This window comes from Vombatus ursinus, unplaced genomic scaffold (assembly GCF_900497805.2).
Source record: "Vombatus ursinus unplaced genomic scaffold, bare-nosed wombat genome assembly UNPS02014599.1, whole genome shotgun sequence".
NCBI classification, from domain to species: domain Eukaryota; kingdom Metazoa; phylum Chordata; class Mammalia; order Diprotodontia; family Vombatidae; genus Vombatus; species Vombatus ursinus.
Window position 1 is genome coordinate 319,461 of NW_020954377.1, and position 19,559 is coordinate 339,019.

Genomic DNA, 19,559 nt, shown 5'->3' on the forward strand with positions numbered 1-19,559 from the left:
AAGTTAAAGAATACCATACACTAGGATGATAATAACAGTTTACATTTCTAGAACATCTTATAATTATAAGGAAACAATGTAATGGATAGAGGGCTGGTTTTAGATCTAGTAAGACCTGGGTACAAGTTCTGTCTTGGAGGCTTTTATATTTCAGTCTTCCTGTAACCTTGTGGAGGGCAAGAAAAGTCTCTGTATTTTGCTGGTATAGTATCTGTATTTCCAGTGCTTAGCATATTGTCTGGCATGCCGTAGGCTCTTAGTAAATGTGTGATCTTGGACCTTTCACTAAACTCAGGCAACCCAGGCCATTCTTTAAGATTTGAGGTTTCCCAGTTTGTGCTCACTTTCATCAATAAGAATTCCAGAGTTCCCTACAGCAAACAAATCGTGCCTGGTCTATACATACCCATATCCCATACAGAACTTTGGAAGGGTTTTGAGGAGACAAAATGAAAGGATGTTAGAGAAGCAATGAAAAAATCGATAGACTCAGAAGTACCATTTCTCAGCTGTATGAATCTTGGGTTTCTTTTTATGAAATTGTTTCATCTATAAAATAGGGATATCTACCCAAGCTCTCAGGAGACAATGTAGGTAGAAGTACTTTGCAAAATCGAAGTCTTATGCAAAAGTAAGTTTCATTATTATGTTAAAGATTGGGGGGGAGGGATGGAGTTCATTAGAATTCTCCCTAGGTATGTCAAGTACAAACAGTCAGGGGTCAGCTCAAGGGAAGAATATTGAGGTATTGCACAGAGAAATGATTTATCCAGAGCCTCAATGGCTTGGGTCAACATTATATAAGTGGAAAGACCAGATAGTATTGTGGGAAGAACACTGGGGTTGGGAGGTTCTAGGTTTAATCCCTGGTTCTGAGATTTATTAACTGTGTGACCTTGGGCATGTCTAGGAGGCAGCAGGTGTCTGGGCCTGAAGTCAGAAAGGGTTCAAATGAGACCGAAGACAGTTATTAGCTGGGTGTCACTGGGCAAGTCACGTCACTGCTTGCCTCAGTTTCCTCATCTGTAAAATGGGGATAACAATAGCATCCACCGTGCAGGGATGCTGTGAGGATCAAATGAGATAATTCTAAAAAGAGCTTAGCATAGTGCCTGGCACATAGTATGCACTATTCCTTTCCCTTATTAACTAACTTTTCTAATGTGATAGGGTTAACCCAAGATTTCCTCAGAATCAAAACTCATCTATTAGTAATTCTCCAACACTCTGCTTCTTCACTGAAGAATCACAAGGTCCCAGACTCAGTGGACCAGCATTTATTAAGAGCTCAAAATTCTAAGCTAAGCGATGTGTGTACAAAGAAATGAAAGCAAAGAAAACCTTGCCTTCAAAGAGTTCCCATTTTAATGGGAAGAAGTGCAAAAAACTGCATATACAAGACAAGGAAGCAGGAAAAGCCCTCACTGAGGGTGAGGGCAGAGAAAAGTGCTTTGAAGGAAGCTATGGCGAGGAGATGGGACACGGGGCAGCCAGTGCAAAGACACGGTGCCGGGAGAATGTCATTTTGTAGCTTTTTTTCCTTTATTTCGTCCGTGGCCGTGGCCAAATAATTCCACACCAAGTGGGGAGCCTTAGGGTAGATGAACTCCTTCCTTCGCAGCTAGACCTGTCCCAGAAAAGCAGATAAGGATCTACTTACTTCCTGGACTGTATTCAAAGGTAGCGCTCCAGGGCCCAAAGCCACCTTCACGACAGAGATTAGGTAACCGGATGAAACGAAGGAGAGGAAATCGCTCGGAGGACCTAGAGCTGTCCAGAGCTGTCCGGTTCTCAAGGCCCTCCCAGCTTCCTCCCAGGCCGGCCAGGCAGCCTCGGGTGTGCGGGACTCCGGGCGCCGTGCCCCTCGACTAACCCCTCGAAGCTCCACCGTCCAAGCCCCCTTTTTTATGGGGAGGGCAAATGCACCTCGTGGAAAACAGGGATTCCTGCCCCCTTTTATACGGGGTGTCGGTGCCCTTTGTGGATACGGGACCCCACCCGTGTCCCCTTTTTTATGGGGAGGGCAAATGACATCGTAGATAACAGGGACCCCACCCGCGTCCCCTTTTTCATGGGAAGAGCAAATGCCCCTCGTGGATAACAGGGACCCCTGCCCCTTTTTTTACGAGGGGGGGAGTCAGGGCCCCTCGTGGGTAAGGGCAGGCGGGTCACGGGCTTAGAGGTGCCAGGTGGCCAGGCCAAGCGTCTTCTCCGAGGGCGAGGCCAGGACTCTGATGCCGTGAACCCCGACCTGGAAGAGGGGCCGCCCCCAGTCCTGAGATCTGAGGGGCTGCCCTGGGGAGGAGAGCGAGGCACCTTCTAGGGGGCTGCAGGGGCAATCGTAGCCAGGTGAGGGGAAGGACGGGGCTGGGAGACAGCGTTCAGCCCAGAATACCCCAAAACGGGGTCACGAAACGGGAAAGGTGATTCACCGGCCTCACGTGGGAAACACCGGGACCCGGAGGGGGCGGGGGACCCTTGCCAGACGGGGCGAGGCCCGCGGCTCGCATGCCTCCAATCGCGAGGCTCGTTTAGATCATGTGGCGCTAGAAGGCTCCAGCACTGGGAGGAGCGGACAGGGTGACGTCAGGGAGGGCGGGTCCCCTCTGGGAGGAGGGCGGGGCGGGGCGCGCAGGGTCACGTGGGGGCGCCCGGCCGGTTATAAGAGGGGCCGCCGGCGGCGTGCGCCGGCTAGGTGATGGCTGTCGGGATGTCGCGTGGGGCTTTCGAGTAGGAGCTGCAGGCAGCGCCGCGTAGTCGCTGGTTCTCGGCTCGGCCTGGGCTCTCTGGGCGGGACGCTTCGCTTCTTTCCGCTTCGTGCTGGGGGTTCTGACCGGAGCCGTCCTCCCGCCGCCGTCGCCGCCGCCGGTTTCCCTTGGTGAGTAGCGGTGCCGGGGCCGACGGGCTCGGGGGGCTGAGGATCTGTGTCTCCGCCTGAGCACGGAACGCCGCCGCCGCCGCCCATCCCCCTCCGGGCGCTTTTGGTGGCTCCCCGCCCTGGGAGGCGCGCGCGGGAACCTGGGCTTCCTGGCCGGGTCCGCGCGCTCTTTCTCTGTTTCTCGCGCTCTCCCGCCCCTCCCCCCCCCCCCCCCGCGCGCGCCCCCCCTCCGCCCCCCGCCCCCGCCCCGGCCCCCACCCTGGGCGCTCCCGCCTCCCCCCCCGGCCCCCCCCCCGAGAGATGGTGCTATTGTGGGTTCTCCCCCTGCAGGATGCCCTTGAGCCCTTGCTGAGGTCCGCCATGGCTTTGCGCCCCAGCCTCGGAGCCCCCCGGAGCCCCCGAAGCCAGCAGCACCCCGAGATGTCCCCGCGCCGCGTATAGCGATAGCCCCGCGACGTGTGCCCCCGTTTACAGTATTTAATCGTATGTAATATATATTATTTATTATAGCATCCTCATACCTCATTTACACAGCCCCCCCCCCCCCCCCAGCAGCCCCCCCAAGCGAGGCCCCCCTGGACGCGGGAAGCATGGCCACCCCCCTGGGCTCCCTCGTGACGCTGGTCACGCCGCTGGCGCCCACGGCCCCCGGGCCCCTAGTCGACTATCTGTGGATGCTCGTCCTGGGCTTCATCATTGCCTTTGTCCTCGCCTTCTCCGTGGGCGCCAACGACGTGGCCAACTCGTTCGGCACGGCCGTGGGCTCCGGGGTCGTGACCCTGCGGCAGGCCTGCGTGCTGGCCAGCGTCTTCGAGACTGTGGGCTCCGTGCTGCTGGGGGCCAAGGTGAGCGAGACCATCCGCAAGGGCCTCATCGACGTGAACATGTACAACTCGACCCAGGAGCTCATGGCCGGCTCGGTCAGTGCCATGTTCGGTGAGTGCGGCCGGCCGGCGGGGCGGGGGTCCTGGCGCCGGGGGTCCCAGCGCCGGGGCGGGGGCAGTGGGCTGACCGTACGGCCGCCTGTGTTTCAGGGTCCGCCGTGTGGCAGCTAGCGGCTTCGTTTTTGAAGCTCCCCATTTCTGGTACCCACTGTATTGTCGGTGCGACCATCGGCTTCTCCCTGGTGGCCAAGGGGCAGGAAGGTGTCAGGTGGTCAGAGCTGCTGAAAATCGGTATGTGCCGGTGCTGGGGGCATGGCGGGAGGTGGGCAGACGGACTGGGGAAAGTGCTCATCCCGACCTGCCCTTGTGCTCTCTCCCCAGTATTATCTTGGTTCATCTCCCCACTCCTTTCTGGCATCATGTCTGCAATTCTGTTCTTCCTAGTTCGATCCTTCATCCTCCGAAAGGTAAGTGTCTTACTTTCTGTCAGACTCTGCAGCAGCTAATTCCAGATTTTCTTTCTTGAGAATGGGCTTGACAGGTAGTCTTGGTCTAGGGATGATGGAGTTGTTAAATGAGGCAGAATCTGATTGGAAACAGGTCTAGAAATCAGCAATCAGTGTGCCAATAAAATAAAGAAGGCATGGCTTTCCTTCCCAGGATGATTTGTTTAGCAACCTGAAAATTACCTTTTTTCATAATTCACTAGTAGAGTGTAACTAGAGTATCATAGAATAGATGCTGGTTTTAATCCAACTCCTTTCTTTGAGAAATAAGACTGAGGCTGGAAAAGGACGGTATCATTCATTACCTGAGATCTGGAGTATGGGAAGGGGAGGAGGGATCTGAATTTGGGTTTTCCAATGCTGGAGTCCAGTGTTGTTGTTGTTGTTGTTGTTTTGGGGTTTTTTTTTGTTTTTTGTACTTGAACACACAGCTGCCCCCCTCTAAGACTGAGATTTGTTCAGTTTTGAACCCGGCTTCCAATGGAGTTAGTTTCCCATGGGACTGACTATAAAATCTATAGCTTATAAATCAGACCCCAAATAAACGGAGATGGTTGAGAATTGTGGTTGGCCCTGTCTGCAGTTACATTTCCTTGGTGAACAATGTTATCTTCTCAGAGTATTTTGTGCTCTGGAGTGAGGTCCCAAATCAGAAATTAGAGATGGAGAAAATAAAATCTATTAGGTCATCTAGTCCCTGGGGAAGCAGGGCTGTGAATTTTGTTTGGCCTAAAAGTAACTGGAGGGAAAGATCTTGTGCCACTTTCCTGTGGAAACTTTGTAACTAGTAGAAGTGATTCTTGTCACTCATTGCAGCAAAAACCTTGACTGTCCTAAGTGTAAGGCTGCTGGTAACAAACAACTAGGGTCACTTAGCAACTGGGAAACTAGCACATGCTGACTGGGACTGGCAGCCAGCTTCACTTAGCCTGCTCTCCCGGCTCGTTGCATGGAGTGCTGGTGTGCTTCCATGGGCAGAGTCAGGGGATCTAGGACGATTTTGTTGGCTTTTCTTCACTCCTGATACAATTGAGGAAATTGTATCAAATATGTTAATTTGTTATAAAAACGTTAATTTCTTATTGGCTCCCACATTTCCCTGATCTACTTTGTTTTGAAGGTATTCTGGACATTATCTCAACTTGTGAGTTCATTCTCAATGTGGGGATAGATCCCACCTATTCCACAGATCTGATGATTGCTTTACTGTAAAATCAAAAGAGGCCAATCTTGTAGTCAGTGTCTGTGTCTGAGTAAATTAATGTTTTATTCTGAGATGGAGCCTGTAGTTGCTACCTCCCAGAGTGGTCTCAGTTTAGTTTACAGTGTCTCAGAATTCTGGTGACTTTGGTTTTCAATGTTAAGATATTCTGGGTTAGGTTTCTTGTTCATTGGAAATTTGGAATTAGTCATTTCTCATTCTCCAGGCCCTTCTCAAAATACCTTCCAAAAGGGGAAGCTCTAGCGGATTACAGATTAACTTCAGTGGCCATTTGGAGACATGAATACAGTGAGGTGTAGCCCTCGTGTACTTCATGGGCTCCTCTAGGAACCTTTGTAGAACTGCCAGCACTGTCACTTACTCCTCTGTCCTCTGTTGTGGTCAGGTAGCAGAGACGATGGGAAGCTCCTCATCACTGTTACGGTGAAGCTTCAGAATCCCTCCCTCCACTTCCCAGCACAGTAGCCCTGCGTTTGTTGTAGGACCTGAGGTCTCTTGAGTGTCCGAGGCCATGTCTGTAGATAGAGTATATTTAAAACTTGTTTCCAAATGATTAGGGGAATAATAAATAGCCCAGCTATGGAGAGAAAGAGAGGGCGGAGATGGCATTCTCTGTGTATGATTTGAGAAAAATGTAACCCTGTGTTTTACCCAAGTTTTATAGCTAATCTGAGAGATGACTCTTCTCTTCGAATAGTACCTGATGGCTTCAAGTTAAAACCTCAGAACAGTCTCAGATTAATTAGGAGCTTCCCGTGGATTTTCTTTTGTCTTTGGCACTCTCAGGTTTAGAGGAACAAAGTCGGCTTGTGCCTCTTAGATGCCAGAGTGCCCATGTACTGGACGTGATTTTGTTTTGCTTTGGGATCACAAATTTCTGATCATCAGACTAGTTTCAGAGCCTGTTTGGATGCTGTGGAGTTTACATCAGGCAGCTGGCTTAAGTAGTTTGCAGGTTGTTTTCTGCTTGGTAAGAGGCTTAAAGTTAGACTTAATTCAAGCCTCAGCAAACATTTAAGTGCCTACTATGCCTAGAGTAATGTGTTAAGCAGCTAGAAACACTTGAGTAGTAGTTCAAGGGCAGTTGGGTTGTGAAGAGCCTTTATTTTACATCGTGCCTTTTTCTTTGGAATCTTTCTCCCTGGAGTAATCAGTGAGTGATAGGGATATGAACTATGGCTTTAGAAGTGCTTAGTTTTAACATTTCTGTCCTAGTGGCTCCATGGAGAACAGCACACTCCAAGAGCCAGGGTCATTGACCATTTTGTGTCATGGACCACTCTGGCAGTCCGAAGTCTAGCAATCTCTTCTCAGAAAATGGTTGTGAATGCATAAAATGAGATACAAAGGACAACCATTAAATTGAAATAAGGATGTCATTTCCCCCCCAGCCAAGCTGATGGATTGCCATTGAGGTCTGTAGACCCAGATGACCCCTGTGCATAGTTCAGTTTCCACAGTAGCTTTCTTAGCACCTGTCCTTGTGGTACTTTTCCAGGTATTATGACAAGTCAGTTCTTACCCCTAGGAGTTCCCATTTTGAAGCCATAACAAACACACTGGACAACACTTAGTCTGTATAGACTGTACCAGTGCATGTTCGGTTTCTTCAGTGCATTTAGGAACTGGGGGCCTTGGACAAGGATGCCTGTTTGTATAATTACATATTGGTTTAGATGTTAGGGGAGGTTTCCTTTTTGTCTAGATATGTTTGGGAGGTGGAACGAAAACCTTTTAGCACTGCACTCCCTTGTAAGGAAACAGAGAACACTGCTTAGGGCTTGGTAAGGGAGCTTGTGAATTAGAGAAGCCTTCTTTTTCCTTCTGCTTGTTTGACTTTTCCTGCTCATTTACCGACCTTATGGGGGGGAGGGGCAGGGATGGGGGGGCAGTGAGGGGCGGAGGGGTGGGAGAGAACTCAAGGTACTAAAACATTTTAGTTTTTAATAGAAAGTAAGCTTATGTTTTCAGGGTTAAGTAAGATAGGAATTTTGCTCATAACATTTAATTATTTCATGGAGGAGGAAACTGAGACCAGGGTCTCCTGACTGAGTCTAGAGTTTGTTATGCTACATCCCCAGGAAAAGCTCAGGTCATTTGCCAGCTGTCTTAGGGGGAAGATTGGCGCAGATGAATTAGCTGGTAGGCCATGCTAGCCTGAGATCAGTTTTTATTGATGTTTGGGAAACAGCCACCACTGCTGGTGCTGCTGCTGCTGCTGCTGCTGCCGCTGCCGCTGCCACCGCCGCCACTGCCCAGAGAATCTCCCTCTGAACAGAGTGACTTCTGGGATTATTGACCTTCTTGTGCTGGTCTCCCATACCTAGCATATCTAGAACACCAACACCTTTCACAAAAGCAAGGGACATTCAGGTGTGCAAAAGGATTCTTCTGTTCTTGGCAGATGGAGTTGCTTGTCTGAAATTGTGGGTTTCTGTGTTCATGATGATGTTTCAAATTACCTTTCCATAGTCAGAAGTTCACAATGTGTTTGCAGTCCAGTGGCATGAACTTGACTGCCTGTTAGTGTTTACTATTTTATTAGGATAAATTCTTGAACTGTTTTCTTGAACCATTTAACAAACTATCAAATGAGGTCCCCTTTCTGATTCTGATGCAGTGGTTACTATGGAGAATTTTACGTCATCTTATTGTCTGATGTATAAAAATTAAATCATTTCAGGGAAGGAAACAGTAGGTAGCAAGAATGAAAATGATGTATCTATTCTTCTCCAGTTTAAAATCCAACTTCTGAATTAACCTTTTTATTAAAGTGCTTCATCTAGGTCAAGACCCAGTGACATTCAGGCTGGGGAAAATAGCTTTGTTGAATCAAGAGACACTAGAGAGTAATCACTGGGTGCATCATATTTCAGTGTCTTAAAGATTTTTTTCTATGGCCCAAAGAGTTAATATAAACTAGAATCTAATGTCTCTAGGCCAGACAGCTACTGGGGACGTGCATAGGAAAGAAAGAAACTTGCTTAATGGAAAGAGTGGTTAGTCTACAGTTTTACTTCTTTTAACAGTTTTAACAAACTCTATGCTAGAATGATGCATAAGGATAGGAAGGGGAGATTGATGTCCATACTCTCCTTCAGTCTTGTAACTTGGTCAGGTCATTGAGAGAGGGTTAAGTGAATTGCCCACAGACACACTTAAGCCAGAGAAAGACTTGAACCTGGGTCTTGCCAAGGTTCCTCCACAGTGCCCCACATTATCATATCTGGCTAGGGAAAATAGTGCATATTAAATGTTCAGGCTCAGGACAAACAGCTTATAAGTGGGCCTTGACTTCCATGAGCTACTTAACCTTAAAATTTGTCTTTCAGAGTGATCCAGTTCCTAATGGCTTACGAGCCCTGCCAGTTTTCTATGCCTGCACAATTGGAATTAACCTCTTCTCCATCATGTACACTGGAGCACCCTGTAAGTTTAGATGAAAATATTTAAATGTGAAATTTGAACTTGGTTGCAAACCTTGCATTAAATGCCCAATTTACCCCTTTTTGCTTTACAGGGCTGAAATCTCCTAGAAGGTGGCTGGCCTGTGCCCATTACAGAAGGCTGCAGGCTAGTGTACGCTGAGTTAACCTAGATAGTTTCCCAGCCAGAGACCTGCTCAGATTCTAAATCACTGCAGACCTTTCCTCTTTAGTCTTCACAGGAACCACCGATAATATGATCTTCTCCTTCCCTTTCTCCTCCTACTTATACTAAAAGTACTGGAATTGATCAGGATCCTGGCTGCTTACTGAAGAATCCTTAGCCTTATTCAACCTCGGATAATCAGTCTTAAGACTTGAGGTGTTGGATTTTCTCATTCGGCCTCAAGTGGAATTCAGTTACCTTGGTTTCGTTCCCTAAATTTTAAATCACTCCCCTGAATCTACTTGACTGAGAAGAGTTGGGATCTTTGACAGCTGGTGTGAGTGCACTTGAAGAGGAATTCATGCAGCTGAGAGGAGAACTATTGTGAGCCTGCAAAGATTGGAATGTTGGCAGTTTTGTTTTGGCAGAGGCAGAGGATGAAGCTGGAATGCCTAACTTAAAACATCCTAAAGGGGTCATATTGGAGTAACTGTCCCATAGTGAGATAGGGAGAGAGGACATACACAAATCAGTTTTGCTAAATTCATGGAGCCACTTAAGAGATCTTAAAATAACAAGGCCTTGAACAAAAAATGTGAAAACCATGAACATCTTTTAGAGTGATTCGTTTCAAATCACTGCATGAAATTTTTTTTCATGTGGGGGGGGCAATCTTTTTCACCGATAACATTGGTCACAAATTTTGGCAATGCCAGTGTTACTGTGTATCATAATAAAAAAAAATTGCTATTAAGTAGCAGAGACAGAGTAAGACCAGTGGAACTGTAGGGCTTAGGAGTCAATGCTTAGAATTTGAACTTGCAAGGAACCAAGATAGAGACTTGGACCATATTTTGAGATTTGGGGAGCTTAGACCAAAAAACCAAGAAAATTAATCACAAAAAATAGGTAATTTGGCAGACCACCATCTTGTTTTCCTTTAAAAAAATAAATTCTAGAAAATTCAGATTAACCTGTTATTGGATATCAGGTGGTGAAACTTGCCTCTTGAGGAGACAGAGGGGTAAAGTAGAATTGCAGGTGTCGTGGCCCTTCAGCCATTTTGATCTCAGTATTGCCAGCGCAATCTTAAGCTGCCCTCTCCTATCCCTTCCCTGCTAGCTGCAAGTCACCCAGATTCTTGCAGTCTTTAAATCTGCCCTGAAGAGGGAAAAGGAAGAATCAGGTTCAATTTGTTAGGTGTTTCATTAGGTTCTTAAGACTTGAATTGTCTTTTTTTCCAGAGGTCAGTTCACTTGTCTTATCGCTAGCAGAGAAATTCACACTTACTGACCCTAGGCTGGTGAAGATCCAGAAGAGCCCTCCCGTGGAGGGTTCCCCGGTGTTGCAGGGGGCTGTTGCCCTGGGGTTTTCAAGATCCCTTATTTTATCTCCTAGTGCTGGGCTTTGACAAACTTCCTCTGTGGGGTACCATCCTCATCTCGGTGGGATGTGCTGTTTTCTGTGCCCTTATCGTCTGGTTCCTTGTCTGTCCCAGGATGAAGAGAAAAATTGAACGTAAGTAATCTGACATCAAGAGAAAAACATAGCTTTGTGAACTTGTTGAATTTTAAAATAATTGGAGAGCCATTGCCAAACTTGATGTTCCTTTGTTTTGGAGAGCTTTATGTAGTTGTTACTCATCAGTTCAAAAATTCTGAAGGGTTCATAGGTAATTTCTGAGTGGCGTGACATAAGAGGATGCTTAATTTCTGAGGGGTGGGGAGGGGGAAGAAGCAAGTTTTTCTTGTTTTATTTATAAATAAGATTTAGTGCTAAGGATAGAAAGGCTGAAAGGGAGTCTGGGAGAAGGGGAGACCTTCCTTGGTGATTGGAGCCTTTTAATGCTTAAATGCAAGCGTTTGCAATAATTAGGTACTGTGCCATTGCTGACTTGGGCATGCGTAACTAAGCATCTTGTGTATTGATACTCATTTTTATTTAAGTGACAACTTGCCCTTGAAGATGCCCACAAACCCAAACCCTGGATTGGTGGCACACGTCTTGAGAGCATGAATTTTATGTGGCATATGAAGACTACGTTTTGTCTGGGAATAGTTCAACTAAACACTTAATTACATGACTAGCCTCTTAAGTTTTTGGTAGTTTTGAGGTCCTTGTTGTTCTTTGCCTTTGTCAGTTACAGAATTTAGGCTGTTGGGTTTGCAGAGCAATTTATTCCTCTCCAGAAAGTACATGACGCAGACTGCAGCAGTGTGAGCCCTGTGTCACTCGCTGCTGCAGACGGGAGGAGGCCCAGGGGGAGGGCAGGCGCTTCTCGCCATCTCCGAAGTCTGGCTGGCTGAGCCCGGCCTAGGCAGGCCTGGGGAGCAGCATCTTAGAACTTCACCCAGTCTCAAACCCAGCATGCTGTGGGATAGCTTTAGCAGTCTGACCACTGTAGTTGAAAGAATTTTCAGCTTTACCACATGGATGTTCAAGAGCATAAAATAGTTGTAGTCATGGTATCTGAATGAGAATCGGGCTTAGATCTACTGTTGTTCAACCTCTTCATTTTAAAGATGAAGAAACTGAATTTCATAGAATAATTAATGCCCTGTGTTAGTGCCTGAGGTTATTAGTAGGAATAAAGATAGTGGTTGGTAGTTCATTTCCTTTAGAACTCCACCCCCCAACTTTGAACTTTGTCTGAGACAGGAAAGCATCCCTCTCTCATGACATATTGGATGAAAGGTGGGCTTCTTGAACTACAATATGTAAAACTTAATATTTGTAAGAGGATGGACAAAGCAAAATATGCATTAAGGAGTGGGAGAAGTTGATGTGCTTTAAAATGACTTTTCTTGCTGTGTAGGAGAAATTAAATCCAGTCCTTCTGAGAGCCCCTTAATGGAAAAAAAGAGTAGCTTGAAAGAAGATCACGAGGAAGTCAAGCTGTCTCTTGGTGATGCTGAAAACAGGAACCCTGTTTCTGATGGGGGAGCTGCTACTGTGCCGCTGCGAGCTGCAGTGGAGGAGAGAACTGTCTCATTTAAGCTGGGAGATCTGGAGGAAGCCCCAGAGCGAGAGAGGCTTCCCAGTGTGGATGTGAAAGAAACAAATATTGACAGTGCAATGAATGGTTAGTTTTGTGGTTTCAAAAGCAGTTCGTTTTTTTGGGGGGGAGGGGGATGGCTTATGGGTTTGATGTAGAATAATGTACTGTGAAAGCTTTTACAAGTTTAAAATAGGGAGGGGGTGGCGATAGGGAAGTTTGTATGTGTACACATATATATTTCTTCCATCTTCCTTAGGCACAGTACAGTTGCCCAATGGGAACCTGGTCCAGTTCAATCAAGCAGTCAGCAACCAGATGAATTCCAGCGGCCACTATCAGTATCACACCGTGCACAAAGATTCTGGCTTGTACAAAGAGTTACTTCACAAGCTGCACCTTGCCAAGGTGGGAGATTGCATGGGGGACTCGAGTGACAAGCCCTTGAGGCGTAACAACAGCTACACGTCCTACACCATGGCCATTTGCGGCATGCCTTTGGATTCATTCCGTGCCAAAGAAGGAGAACCGAAGGGGGAGGAGATGGAAAAGCTGACTGGTCCTGTCTCTGACTCCAAGAAGAGGGTCCGCATGGACAGCTACACCAGCTACTGCAACGCCGTGTCCGACATCCACTCGGTGTCCGATGTCGATGTGAGCGTCCAGGCTGAGCGGGGCCTTGGGGACAGGAAGGGCAGTGGGGACTCCCTGGAGGAGTGGCGTGACCAGGACAAGCCAGAGATCTCCCTGCTCTTCCAGTTCTTGCAGATCCTCACGGCCTGCTTCGGCTCTTTTGCCCATGGTGGCAATGATGTAAGGTCAGTTGCCTTTTGGTCTGCCAAACATAAAAGACATATACAAAAAGCAAAGAGAAGATTGGTCTTTGCAATCTTGACATGTTTTGTTCTCTCCTTATTTTCCAGCAATGCCATCGGACCTCTGGTGGCTCTGTATTTGGTCTATCAAACTAGAGATGTGGCTTCCAAAGTGGCAACCCCAATTTGGCTTCTGTTGTATGGTGGTGTTGGTATATGTATTGGTCTCTGGGTCTGGGGAAGGAGAGTTATTCAAACCATGGGGAAGGATCTCACACCAATCACACCCTCTAGGTAAGTGGGTTATAAGACCAAAGTTTATCTTATAGAGATGTTGAATTTGTATAGTGTTTTATTATATTTAAAATCATTTTATAGTGGCAAAACCATAAGCATATTTTCAGTGTTCATTCCCATTGATTCAGGTTAAATTTCTGCTATATGGTCTCTGATAACACTTCTTAGAAAAATCTTAGTGATCAAGTCAGCTCCACTGGCCAGGTGACCAAATAAGCGACCTGTGAACACATCAAGACTTGAGACTTGGTCAGTGTGCCAAGAGTACGTGACTTTCAGCTTGGGCAGCTGTGTGTCCACTTGGGTTTCGTTTGTCCTTACCTGGGAGCTAGAACAGAGACACTTGCCAGATGGTTTGAAAAGCACAGGAGTTTGCAGTAGCATCAAGCTCCTGGTAGAATTTAAAACACCTTTTAGATCCATACTGGAATATGAGGTTCTTCTGTTGAGGGAAACTACTAAGGTCATTGCTTTATGCTGGTTTTTATATGCAAATTTGGATTGTAACAAAGGAAGGCTACTTTGCCTGTGGAAGCCTAGCTGGTTATCTGATAGGGCCTTCTTTCAGTCTAGAGCTGAGTAGCTTAAACTAATCATTGGAGAGGCGATCTAGACCTGGGTTTGGGTCACTAGGCTGTTTTGACAAGCAACCATTTTGTGTCAACAGTGGCTTCAGTATTGAACTGGCGTCAGCTGTCACGGTAGTAATTGCATCAAATGTTGGCCTTCCCATCAGTACGACTCACTGTAAGGTACGTGTGGTACTAGTTAACGTTTTGAACTACATCTTAAAGCTTTAGCTCAGTCTAAGCAGTAAAATGGATTCTCCACCTTGTCATCAGAATCATTTGCAGTTTAAACTTATGAAATAGTCATTTGTAATCTCTGCCTTTGTACATAGTGGGTAATGATAGGATGGCAGGTCTTGACTTGCTCTTTCTTTTTGGTGGGTTTGCCCTAAGATCTTAGTTGGCCTGAGGTAACAAATTAACAAGTATCCAAGTTGCTGTAGGAAGAGCTCCTACTTGTCCCTGTGGTAGGAGCACTTGTCAGGGACTAGACAGGATCTTTGCAGTGGATGCTGTTATCCATCCCCATTTTGCAGATAAGGAAACCAAGGCGCAGGGGGTGGTTTGCCTCTGGTGACAGGAGGAATTCAGATCCGGGCCCTTCACCCTCCAGCCTCTGGGCTCCATGGTCTCTGTAGGGTGGTAGAGAAGATCAAGCTAGTCATCTTAATAAGAGGAAATATTGCACAGCCCTGTCGACCTAGTGTATTAGAGAGTTAATTAAAAGTCCAAGAACACTGGATCATTGATCAGCCTGGTATCAAGGTGGGATGGCTGACTCAGCACAGGAGAGCTGGGCTTTTCATCCACATTTGCTACTTAACTATGTCACCTGGGGCAAGTCAGTTCCCCTCTAGACTTCCCTTCCTTCTTACTGGAAGACTGGATAAGATGTTAGACCTCAGATGTTGGAGAGTGAAACAAGACCAGAGAGGAGTGTAGATTTCCAGCTGGAAAGGGCCTTCAAGCTTCTCATGCCATCCAGCCGCTTCACAGTACAGAGGATAATATTGACTCAAGGTCATGGGACTACACCCAGGTTCTTGGTCCTAAGGCAGTGTGCTCTAGGACTGCCTGTGTTGTTTTGAATGTTAAGAATCATAGCCATTTACTTCTTAATTTTTCAGATGAGGAAACTGAGGTCCAGAGGATAAATGCCTTTTCCCAGATCACACACTGAAAACAGTGTGGGTTAGTGTGCTAGAGAGAGGGCCTGACTGTGCCGAAGTTAAGGTCAGGGTTCTCAAGTGTCATTCTTATCTGTAAAAGAATAGCGGTGCTCTGTGTGTCCCTGAGTTCCCTTACAACTGGGATCTATTATGTTAGCCGATCATGTGGGTTCTAGGAAATGAAACTTTTTGAGCACTAAAGTTGTGGGTTTTTGCAGGTGGGCTCCGTTGTTTCTGTTGGCTGGCTTCGATCTAAGAAAGCCGTGGACTGGAGACTCTTCCGAAACATTTTCATGGCCTGGTTTGTTACTGTCCCAATTTCAGGAGTGATCAGTGCTGCTATCATGGCCCTCTTCAAGTATGCCATTCTCAGAGTGTGAAACCATTCGGGATCAAGCTCCTACCACTGCTTGGGATCACACTTACACATTCCTGCTCCCCAAAGAATGACTAGCAGGGTTGCAGAGGACTCCTCCGAGAACGGCTTTTTAACATTTAGGGGGCAGTGGGAGGGAAGTGTCACTTGTGCTATAATTGCTTTTGTGCTAAATATGACTTGTCTCAAAATTAGCTATGTAAAATAGCCAGGTTTCCACTGATTCTCATTAAGGTCCCCTTTCTTCTGGGCTGTGAATTCCTGTACATATTTCTCTACTTTTCTATCAGGCTTCAATTCCATTATGTTTTGATGTTGGTTGTCATTGATGATAATTCCCTGTCATTTTGAGGACCATTCAGAGCCAGTTGATGTATGTATCAAACAAAATCATAATGGTGTGATCTGCTCTGTTAGGTTCACCAGACGTGAACGGGGGCCTCCCTTAAATATTTTTAAATGGAAAATTCCCTGAGGAAATTTTGCAGAATAGTAACTTGTATTCTGCATTTGTTCTAAAGTAGTGGCAGGTTCCATGGCATATATGGGAACCACTCCCTTAACTGGAGGAATGTTCACGGGCTTGGGGAAGATGAAGTGGCCTGCCACTTGTCCTTCATTTGTTGAAGTTTCACTAACTTTGTTACTGCTGAGGGGCAGGAGAGAGCCTTCACAATTCCCACAAGGCAAAGGTAGCATTTCTTGAACCTGTTCTAACTACTTTATGAGTGTCAAAGTTGGGGAAACACTGAAAAAAAAGAGTATTTCTGGTTTTGCGTTGAGTGTATGTAATTATATATCCCCTTTCCAGCAACGGCCGTCTCAAAACAATCTCATGTTGTTGACCTTTGTTCTACCTGCGGTGTAAGATGGATGAATGGGGTTGAATATGAATGACATGCCAGTTAAATGGGACATACTACAGCAGTCCATACTCATCTGTCTACCTCTAAATAAAAATGCCTATGATTTTTCTAGAAAGTTGCTTCTGTCTGGCATTAGTGGGGCTTGTTCCCCCCTCCCTGTGATGGGATGTCCTTGTGCATGAACTTTACTCATTGAATGCCTCTGGGGCTTGCTACCAGGTGCCCCGTGAACCTGAGCTCAAGTGGGTTGGGGGGGGTTTCTCCGCTCCCCAGAGGACTCAGATTTGACCTCCGGGGGCAGTTAGGTGGCACAGTGGGTAGAACACTAGTCCTGTAGTCAGGAGGACCTGAGTTCAAATGTGACCTCAGACACATAACACTCACTAGCTGTGTGACCCTGGGCAAGTAACTTAACCCCCATTGTTTCGTCAAAAAAAAAAAAATTCTCTTCTGACTGGTGAGAAATGGGCTTTATTTTTCACTTGCCTCTCTCCTGTCATCTCCAAGGTGATACAAAGCTGCTTGAAGCTAAAAGGGACAGAGCTCAGGCTCATTTAAACATGAGGCTTGGGTGTGCCCTTTAAATTTTAATGGGATAATGACCTGGTTATAGCGAAAGTGCGGCCTCCACTGAAGCATCTGTTCATTGAAGCATGGCCCAGGCTGTTTCATTAGTTTTGCCCTGTTTGAGGGCACTCCTGAAAATCTTTCCTAAAACTGCTAGTACTGACTTTCTCAGTTGCATATAGCAGAAGCTGCTGGAGGAGGTTCCCCTTTTAAGAGGGGAAATTGTTACTCTGTGGTCAAATGTGAATGAATTATCCCTTTTGTCTTCTGGGAACCCCTGTTCCCTTTGACCTTCTCCTACCTATTGTCTTAGTCCTCTCTAGCTTTCTGGAGTTATCATTAGCCAGTCTAAATCCTATTGTGTAAAAAAATACAGAAAGGAACTGCATTGGTGGTTTCTGAAACATATCTCTTGCTTTTGATGCTCACACAAATATTTGAAACTTGATGGTGATGACTGGTGACTTCACTCCTCAAACAGATCCTCCCTAGCTCTGATAATAGTACGTGAACATTTTTAATGGATTCCTTGTGGGATTTTTTGAGGCTTTGGTCGACTGGCAGTGTGCCCAGAGGCAACACTAGTTGTCCATATGTCCTGTATAAAGGGTGCAGGCCTTACCAAGGAATCTTGTTCGTGTACAGCTACTCTCATGGTGAAATCCTTCCTAAAGAGTCTTCTTGCTCAAGACCCAGATAGACTGGGAGATAGGGGGCCTGCTATTTCTAGAAGTAAGCAAATGCTCACTAATTGCAGGCTTGGGCTGAATGTCTCAGCAATGTTTCCCACTGTGATAATTGGAAAAATATAATTTTCAACTAATTCTGTGTCCTTTGCAAAATACCAGCTGGCAGCTGGGCTGCCAGTTTGCTTCCTGAAGTGCCTTACCCTCTTTTATGCTTGCTCCCAGGATAGCAGGTCTTTAGCTGTGGAAGAGAGAGCCCCCGTTGATGAGTAAAGGACAATTAGAGACCCCAAATTCCCATGCCTGTGAGGACTGACTAGCTGGTTGAACTAAAGGCCTTTCTCTAGGAGTCTTAGTTCAAACCTGGCTTGGACATCTTCCAGAAAGTTGATAGGGATCTAAAGTCTATACAAACTTTTTCTTCCTGTTTGGAAGTTAAGGTTATTAGGCCTGAATCCTTACAACAGCACCACAGTTAGTAGGTCTTCTACCTTTAATTCTTCTACCTTTTATTGCATGATATTATGTAAAGGCCAGATGGACTCTTGGCGAACTTGATCATGAAATGTAGAGCTCATGGCATCTTAGAATGCATCCTCCTTTACTCCCTTATTTTGTTGTTTAGTTCTTTTCGGTTGTGTCCGACTCTTTGTGACCCCATTTGGGATTTTCTTGGCAAAGATATGGGAGTGGTTGCCGTTCTCCAGCTCAGATGAGGAAACTGAGGCAAACAGTGAAGTGACTTGCCCAGAGTCACATAGCTACGAAGTGTTTGAGGCTACATTTGAATTTAGGTCTTCCTGACTTCAGGCCTGGTGCTCCATCCACTGCACCACCTAGCTGTACCACCACCTTCCTCTGGCCCTCCTTATTTTATAGATAGGCAAAAACTAATGCTCAGAGTGGAGTATGGGACAGGTAGTAAGCAAAGGTTTGAACCTGGGCCTCTTCTGATTTCAAGTGATAGGCCAAGTTTTAGATTTCTATTCCAGTACAATTTACATGATCTCATGGGATGTCACAATAGCCGCTGAAGCTTTTTGCTTCTTGGGCACTCTTAAGAAAATGGCCCCAATTTCAAATCACCATCACCCCTATAATGATACCTTTTTTGGGGGGGGGTAACAGGTTTTGTTTCATGCTTGCTGTGAATCTAACGAGACAGGCCTTTTGTGTCCAAGCAGAAAAACTTCCCAATCATTCCATCCAAAAATGGGATGAAGCTGCCTCAGGTAGGAGTGGGCTCTCCTTTCCTAGAAAGAATTCACAGAAAGAACAGATGACTATTTGAGAGTATTTGGGGACCAGTTGAACTAGGGTTTTGAAATGCAACCCTGAGATGGTGATTTTAGAGTTCTTGGTGAAACATTTCACTTTGGTGTGCCTTCGTTTCCTGATCTATAAAAATGAAATAATAGCGGTTCCTGCCATGAATGTCATGAAGAAAGAAGAATTCTTTTAATCTAATAGCTCCCACTTCTGAGGGAGAAAATTTTGAAATAAAAATTAAATGTTGAAATGGGAGCTGGGAAGGTTAGGATTGTACTACTCTTTGTGCTAGTGGTAAATAACGGGATCAAAAGACAAAAGGGGAAGGGATAGGTTTGGGTCTTGGTGTTTTTAGGCAGTTATGCACAAACTGGAAAGACTAGCAACATTCCTCTGGGGCAATTGATTTCTCTGGACTCTGGAGACGAAAAAAGCCGAAAGGAGACAAATATATTACTTACTCAGTAACCCTGCATTGAAAATTGTCAGTAAGGAGGGGACAGAGACAGGAATGTCAGGAAGGACAAACTTTCCTTATTTGCCAAGTGTAAGAAATTCCATTGCTATGCATCAGTATGACTGCCCTTCTTGAAGTAAAAAGGGACACTACAGGGAAGGCAAAACACTTAGTCATAGCAATTTATGATTTAATTTGATTTGATTTGTAATTTTATGCATCCTCTTAGGTGGCAGCTAGGGAGATAAGAGTGTGTAGATCTTGTAGCCTACAATGCTGTATTTTTCCTTGCATGGAGAGCTATCCAAAAATATGAACGGGATTCCTTGAGGAAGTAGTTGATACCCTCCAAATAGAGGTTTTCAAGGCCTACATGCCCACTTCTGGGGCATTTAGAGGGGATTCTTCGTCA

At 46.1% G+C, this 19,559-nt stretch overlaps 1 protein-coding gene across 1 annotated transcript; it reads left to right on the top strand.

Moving 5' to 3' along the window:
- The first annotated feature begins 2,706 nt into the window (after nucleotides 1–2,706).
- On the top strand, nucleotides 2,707–16,283 carry SLC20A1 (solute carrier family 20 member 1). Its single transcript, XM_027861243.1, has 11 exons — nucleotides 2,707–2,878; nucleotides 3,209–3,814; nucleotides 3,913–4,053; nucleotides 4,144–4,229; nucleotides 8,823–8,919; nucleotides 10,480–10,599; nucleotides 11,897–12,163; nucleotides 12,336–12,894; nucleotides 13,000–13,185; nucleotides 13,856–13,940; nucleotides 15,145–16,283. Exons 2-11 carry the CDS (start codon nucleotides 3,469–3,471, stop codon nucleotides 15,304–15,306), a joined length of 2,049 nt encoding a protein of 682 aa, XP_027717044.1. The 5' UTR covers nucleotides 2,707–2,878; nucleotides 3,209–3,468; the 3' UTR covers nucleotides 15,307–16,283.
- The last annotated feature ends 3,276 nt before the right edge of the window (nucleotides 16,284–19,559 follow it).

Coding starts and splice junctions, on each gene's coding strand:
- SLC20A1 (XM_027861243.1), top strand. CDS start 3,469: ATGGCCACCCCCCTGGGCTCCCTCGTGACGCTGGTCACGCCGCTGGCG. Junction 3,815..3,912: donor CTCGGTCAGTGCCATGTTCG/GTGAGTGCGGCC, acceptor CCTGTGTTTCAG/GGTCCGCCGTGTGGCAGCTA. Junction 13,186..13,855: donor ACACCAATCACACCCTCTAG/GTAAGTGGGTTA, acceptor TTGTGTCAACAG/TGGCTTCAGTATTGAACTGG.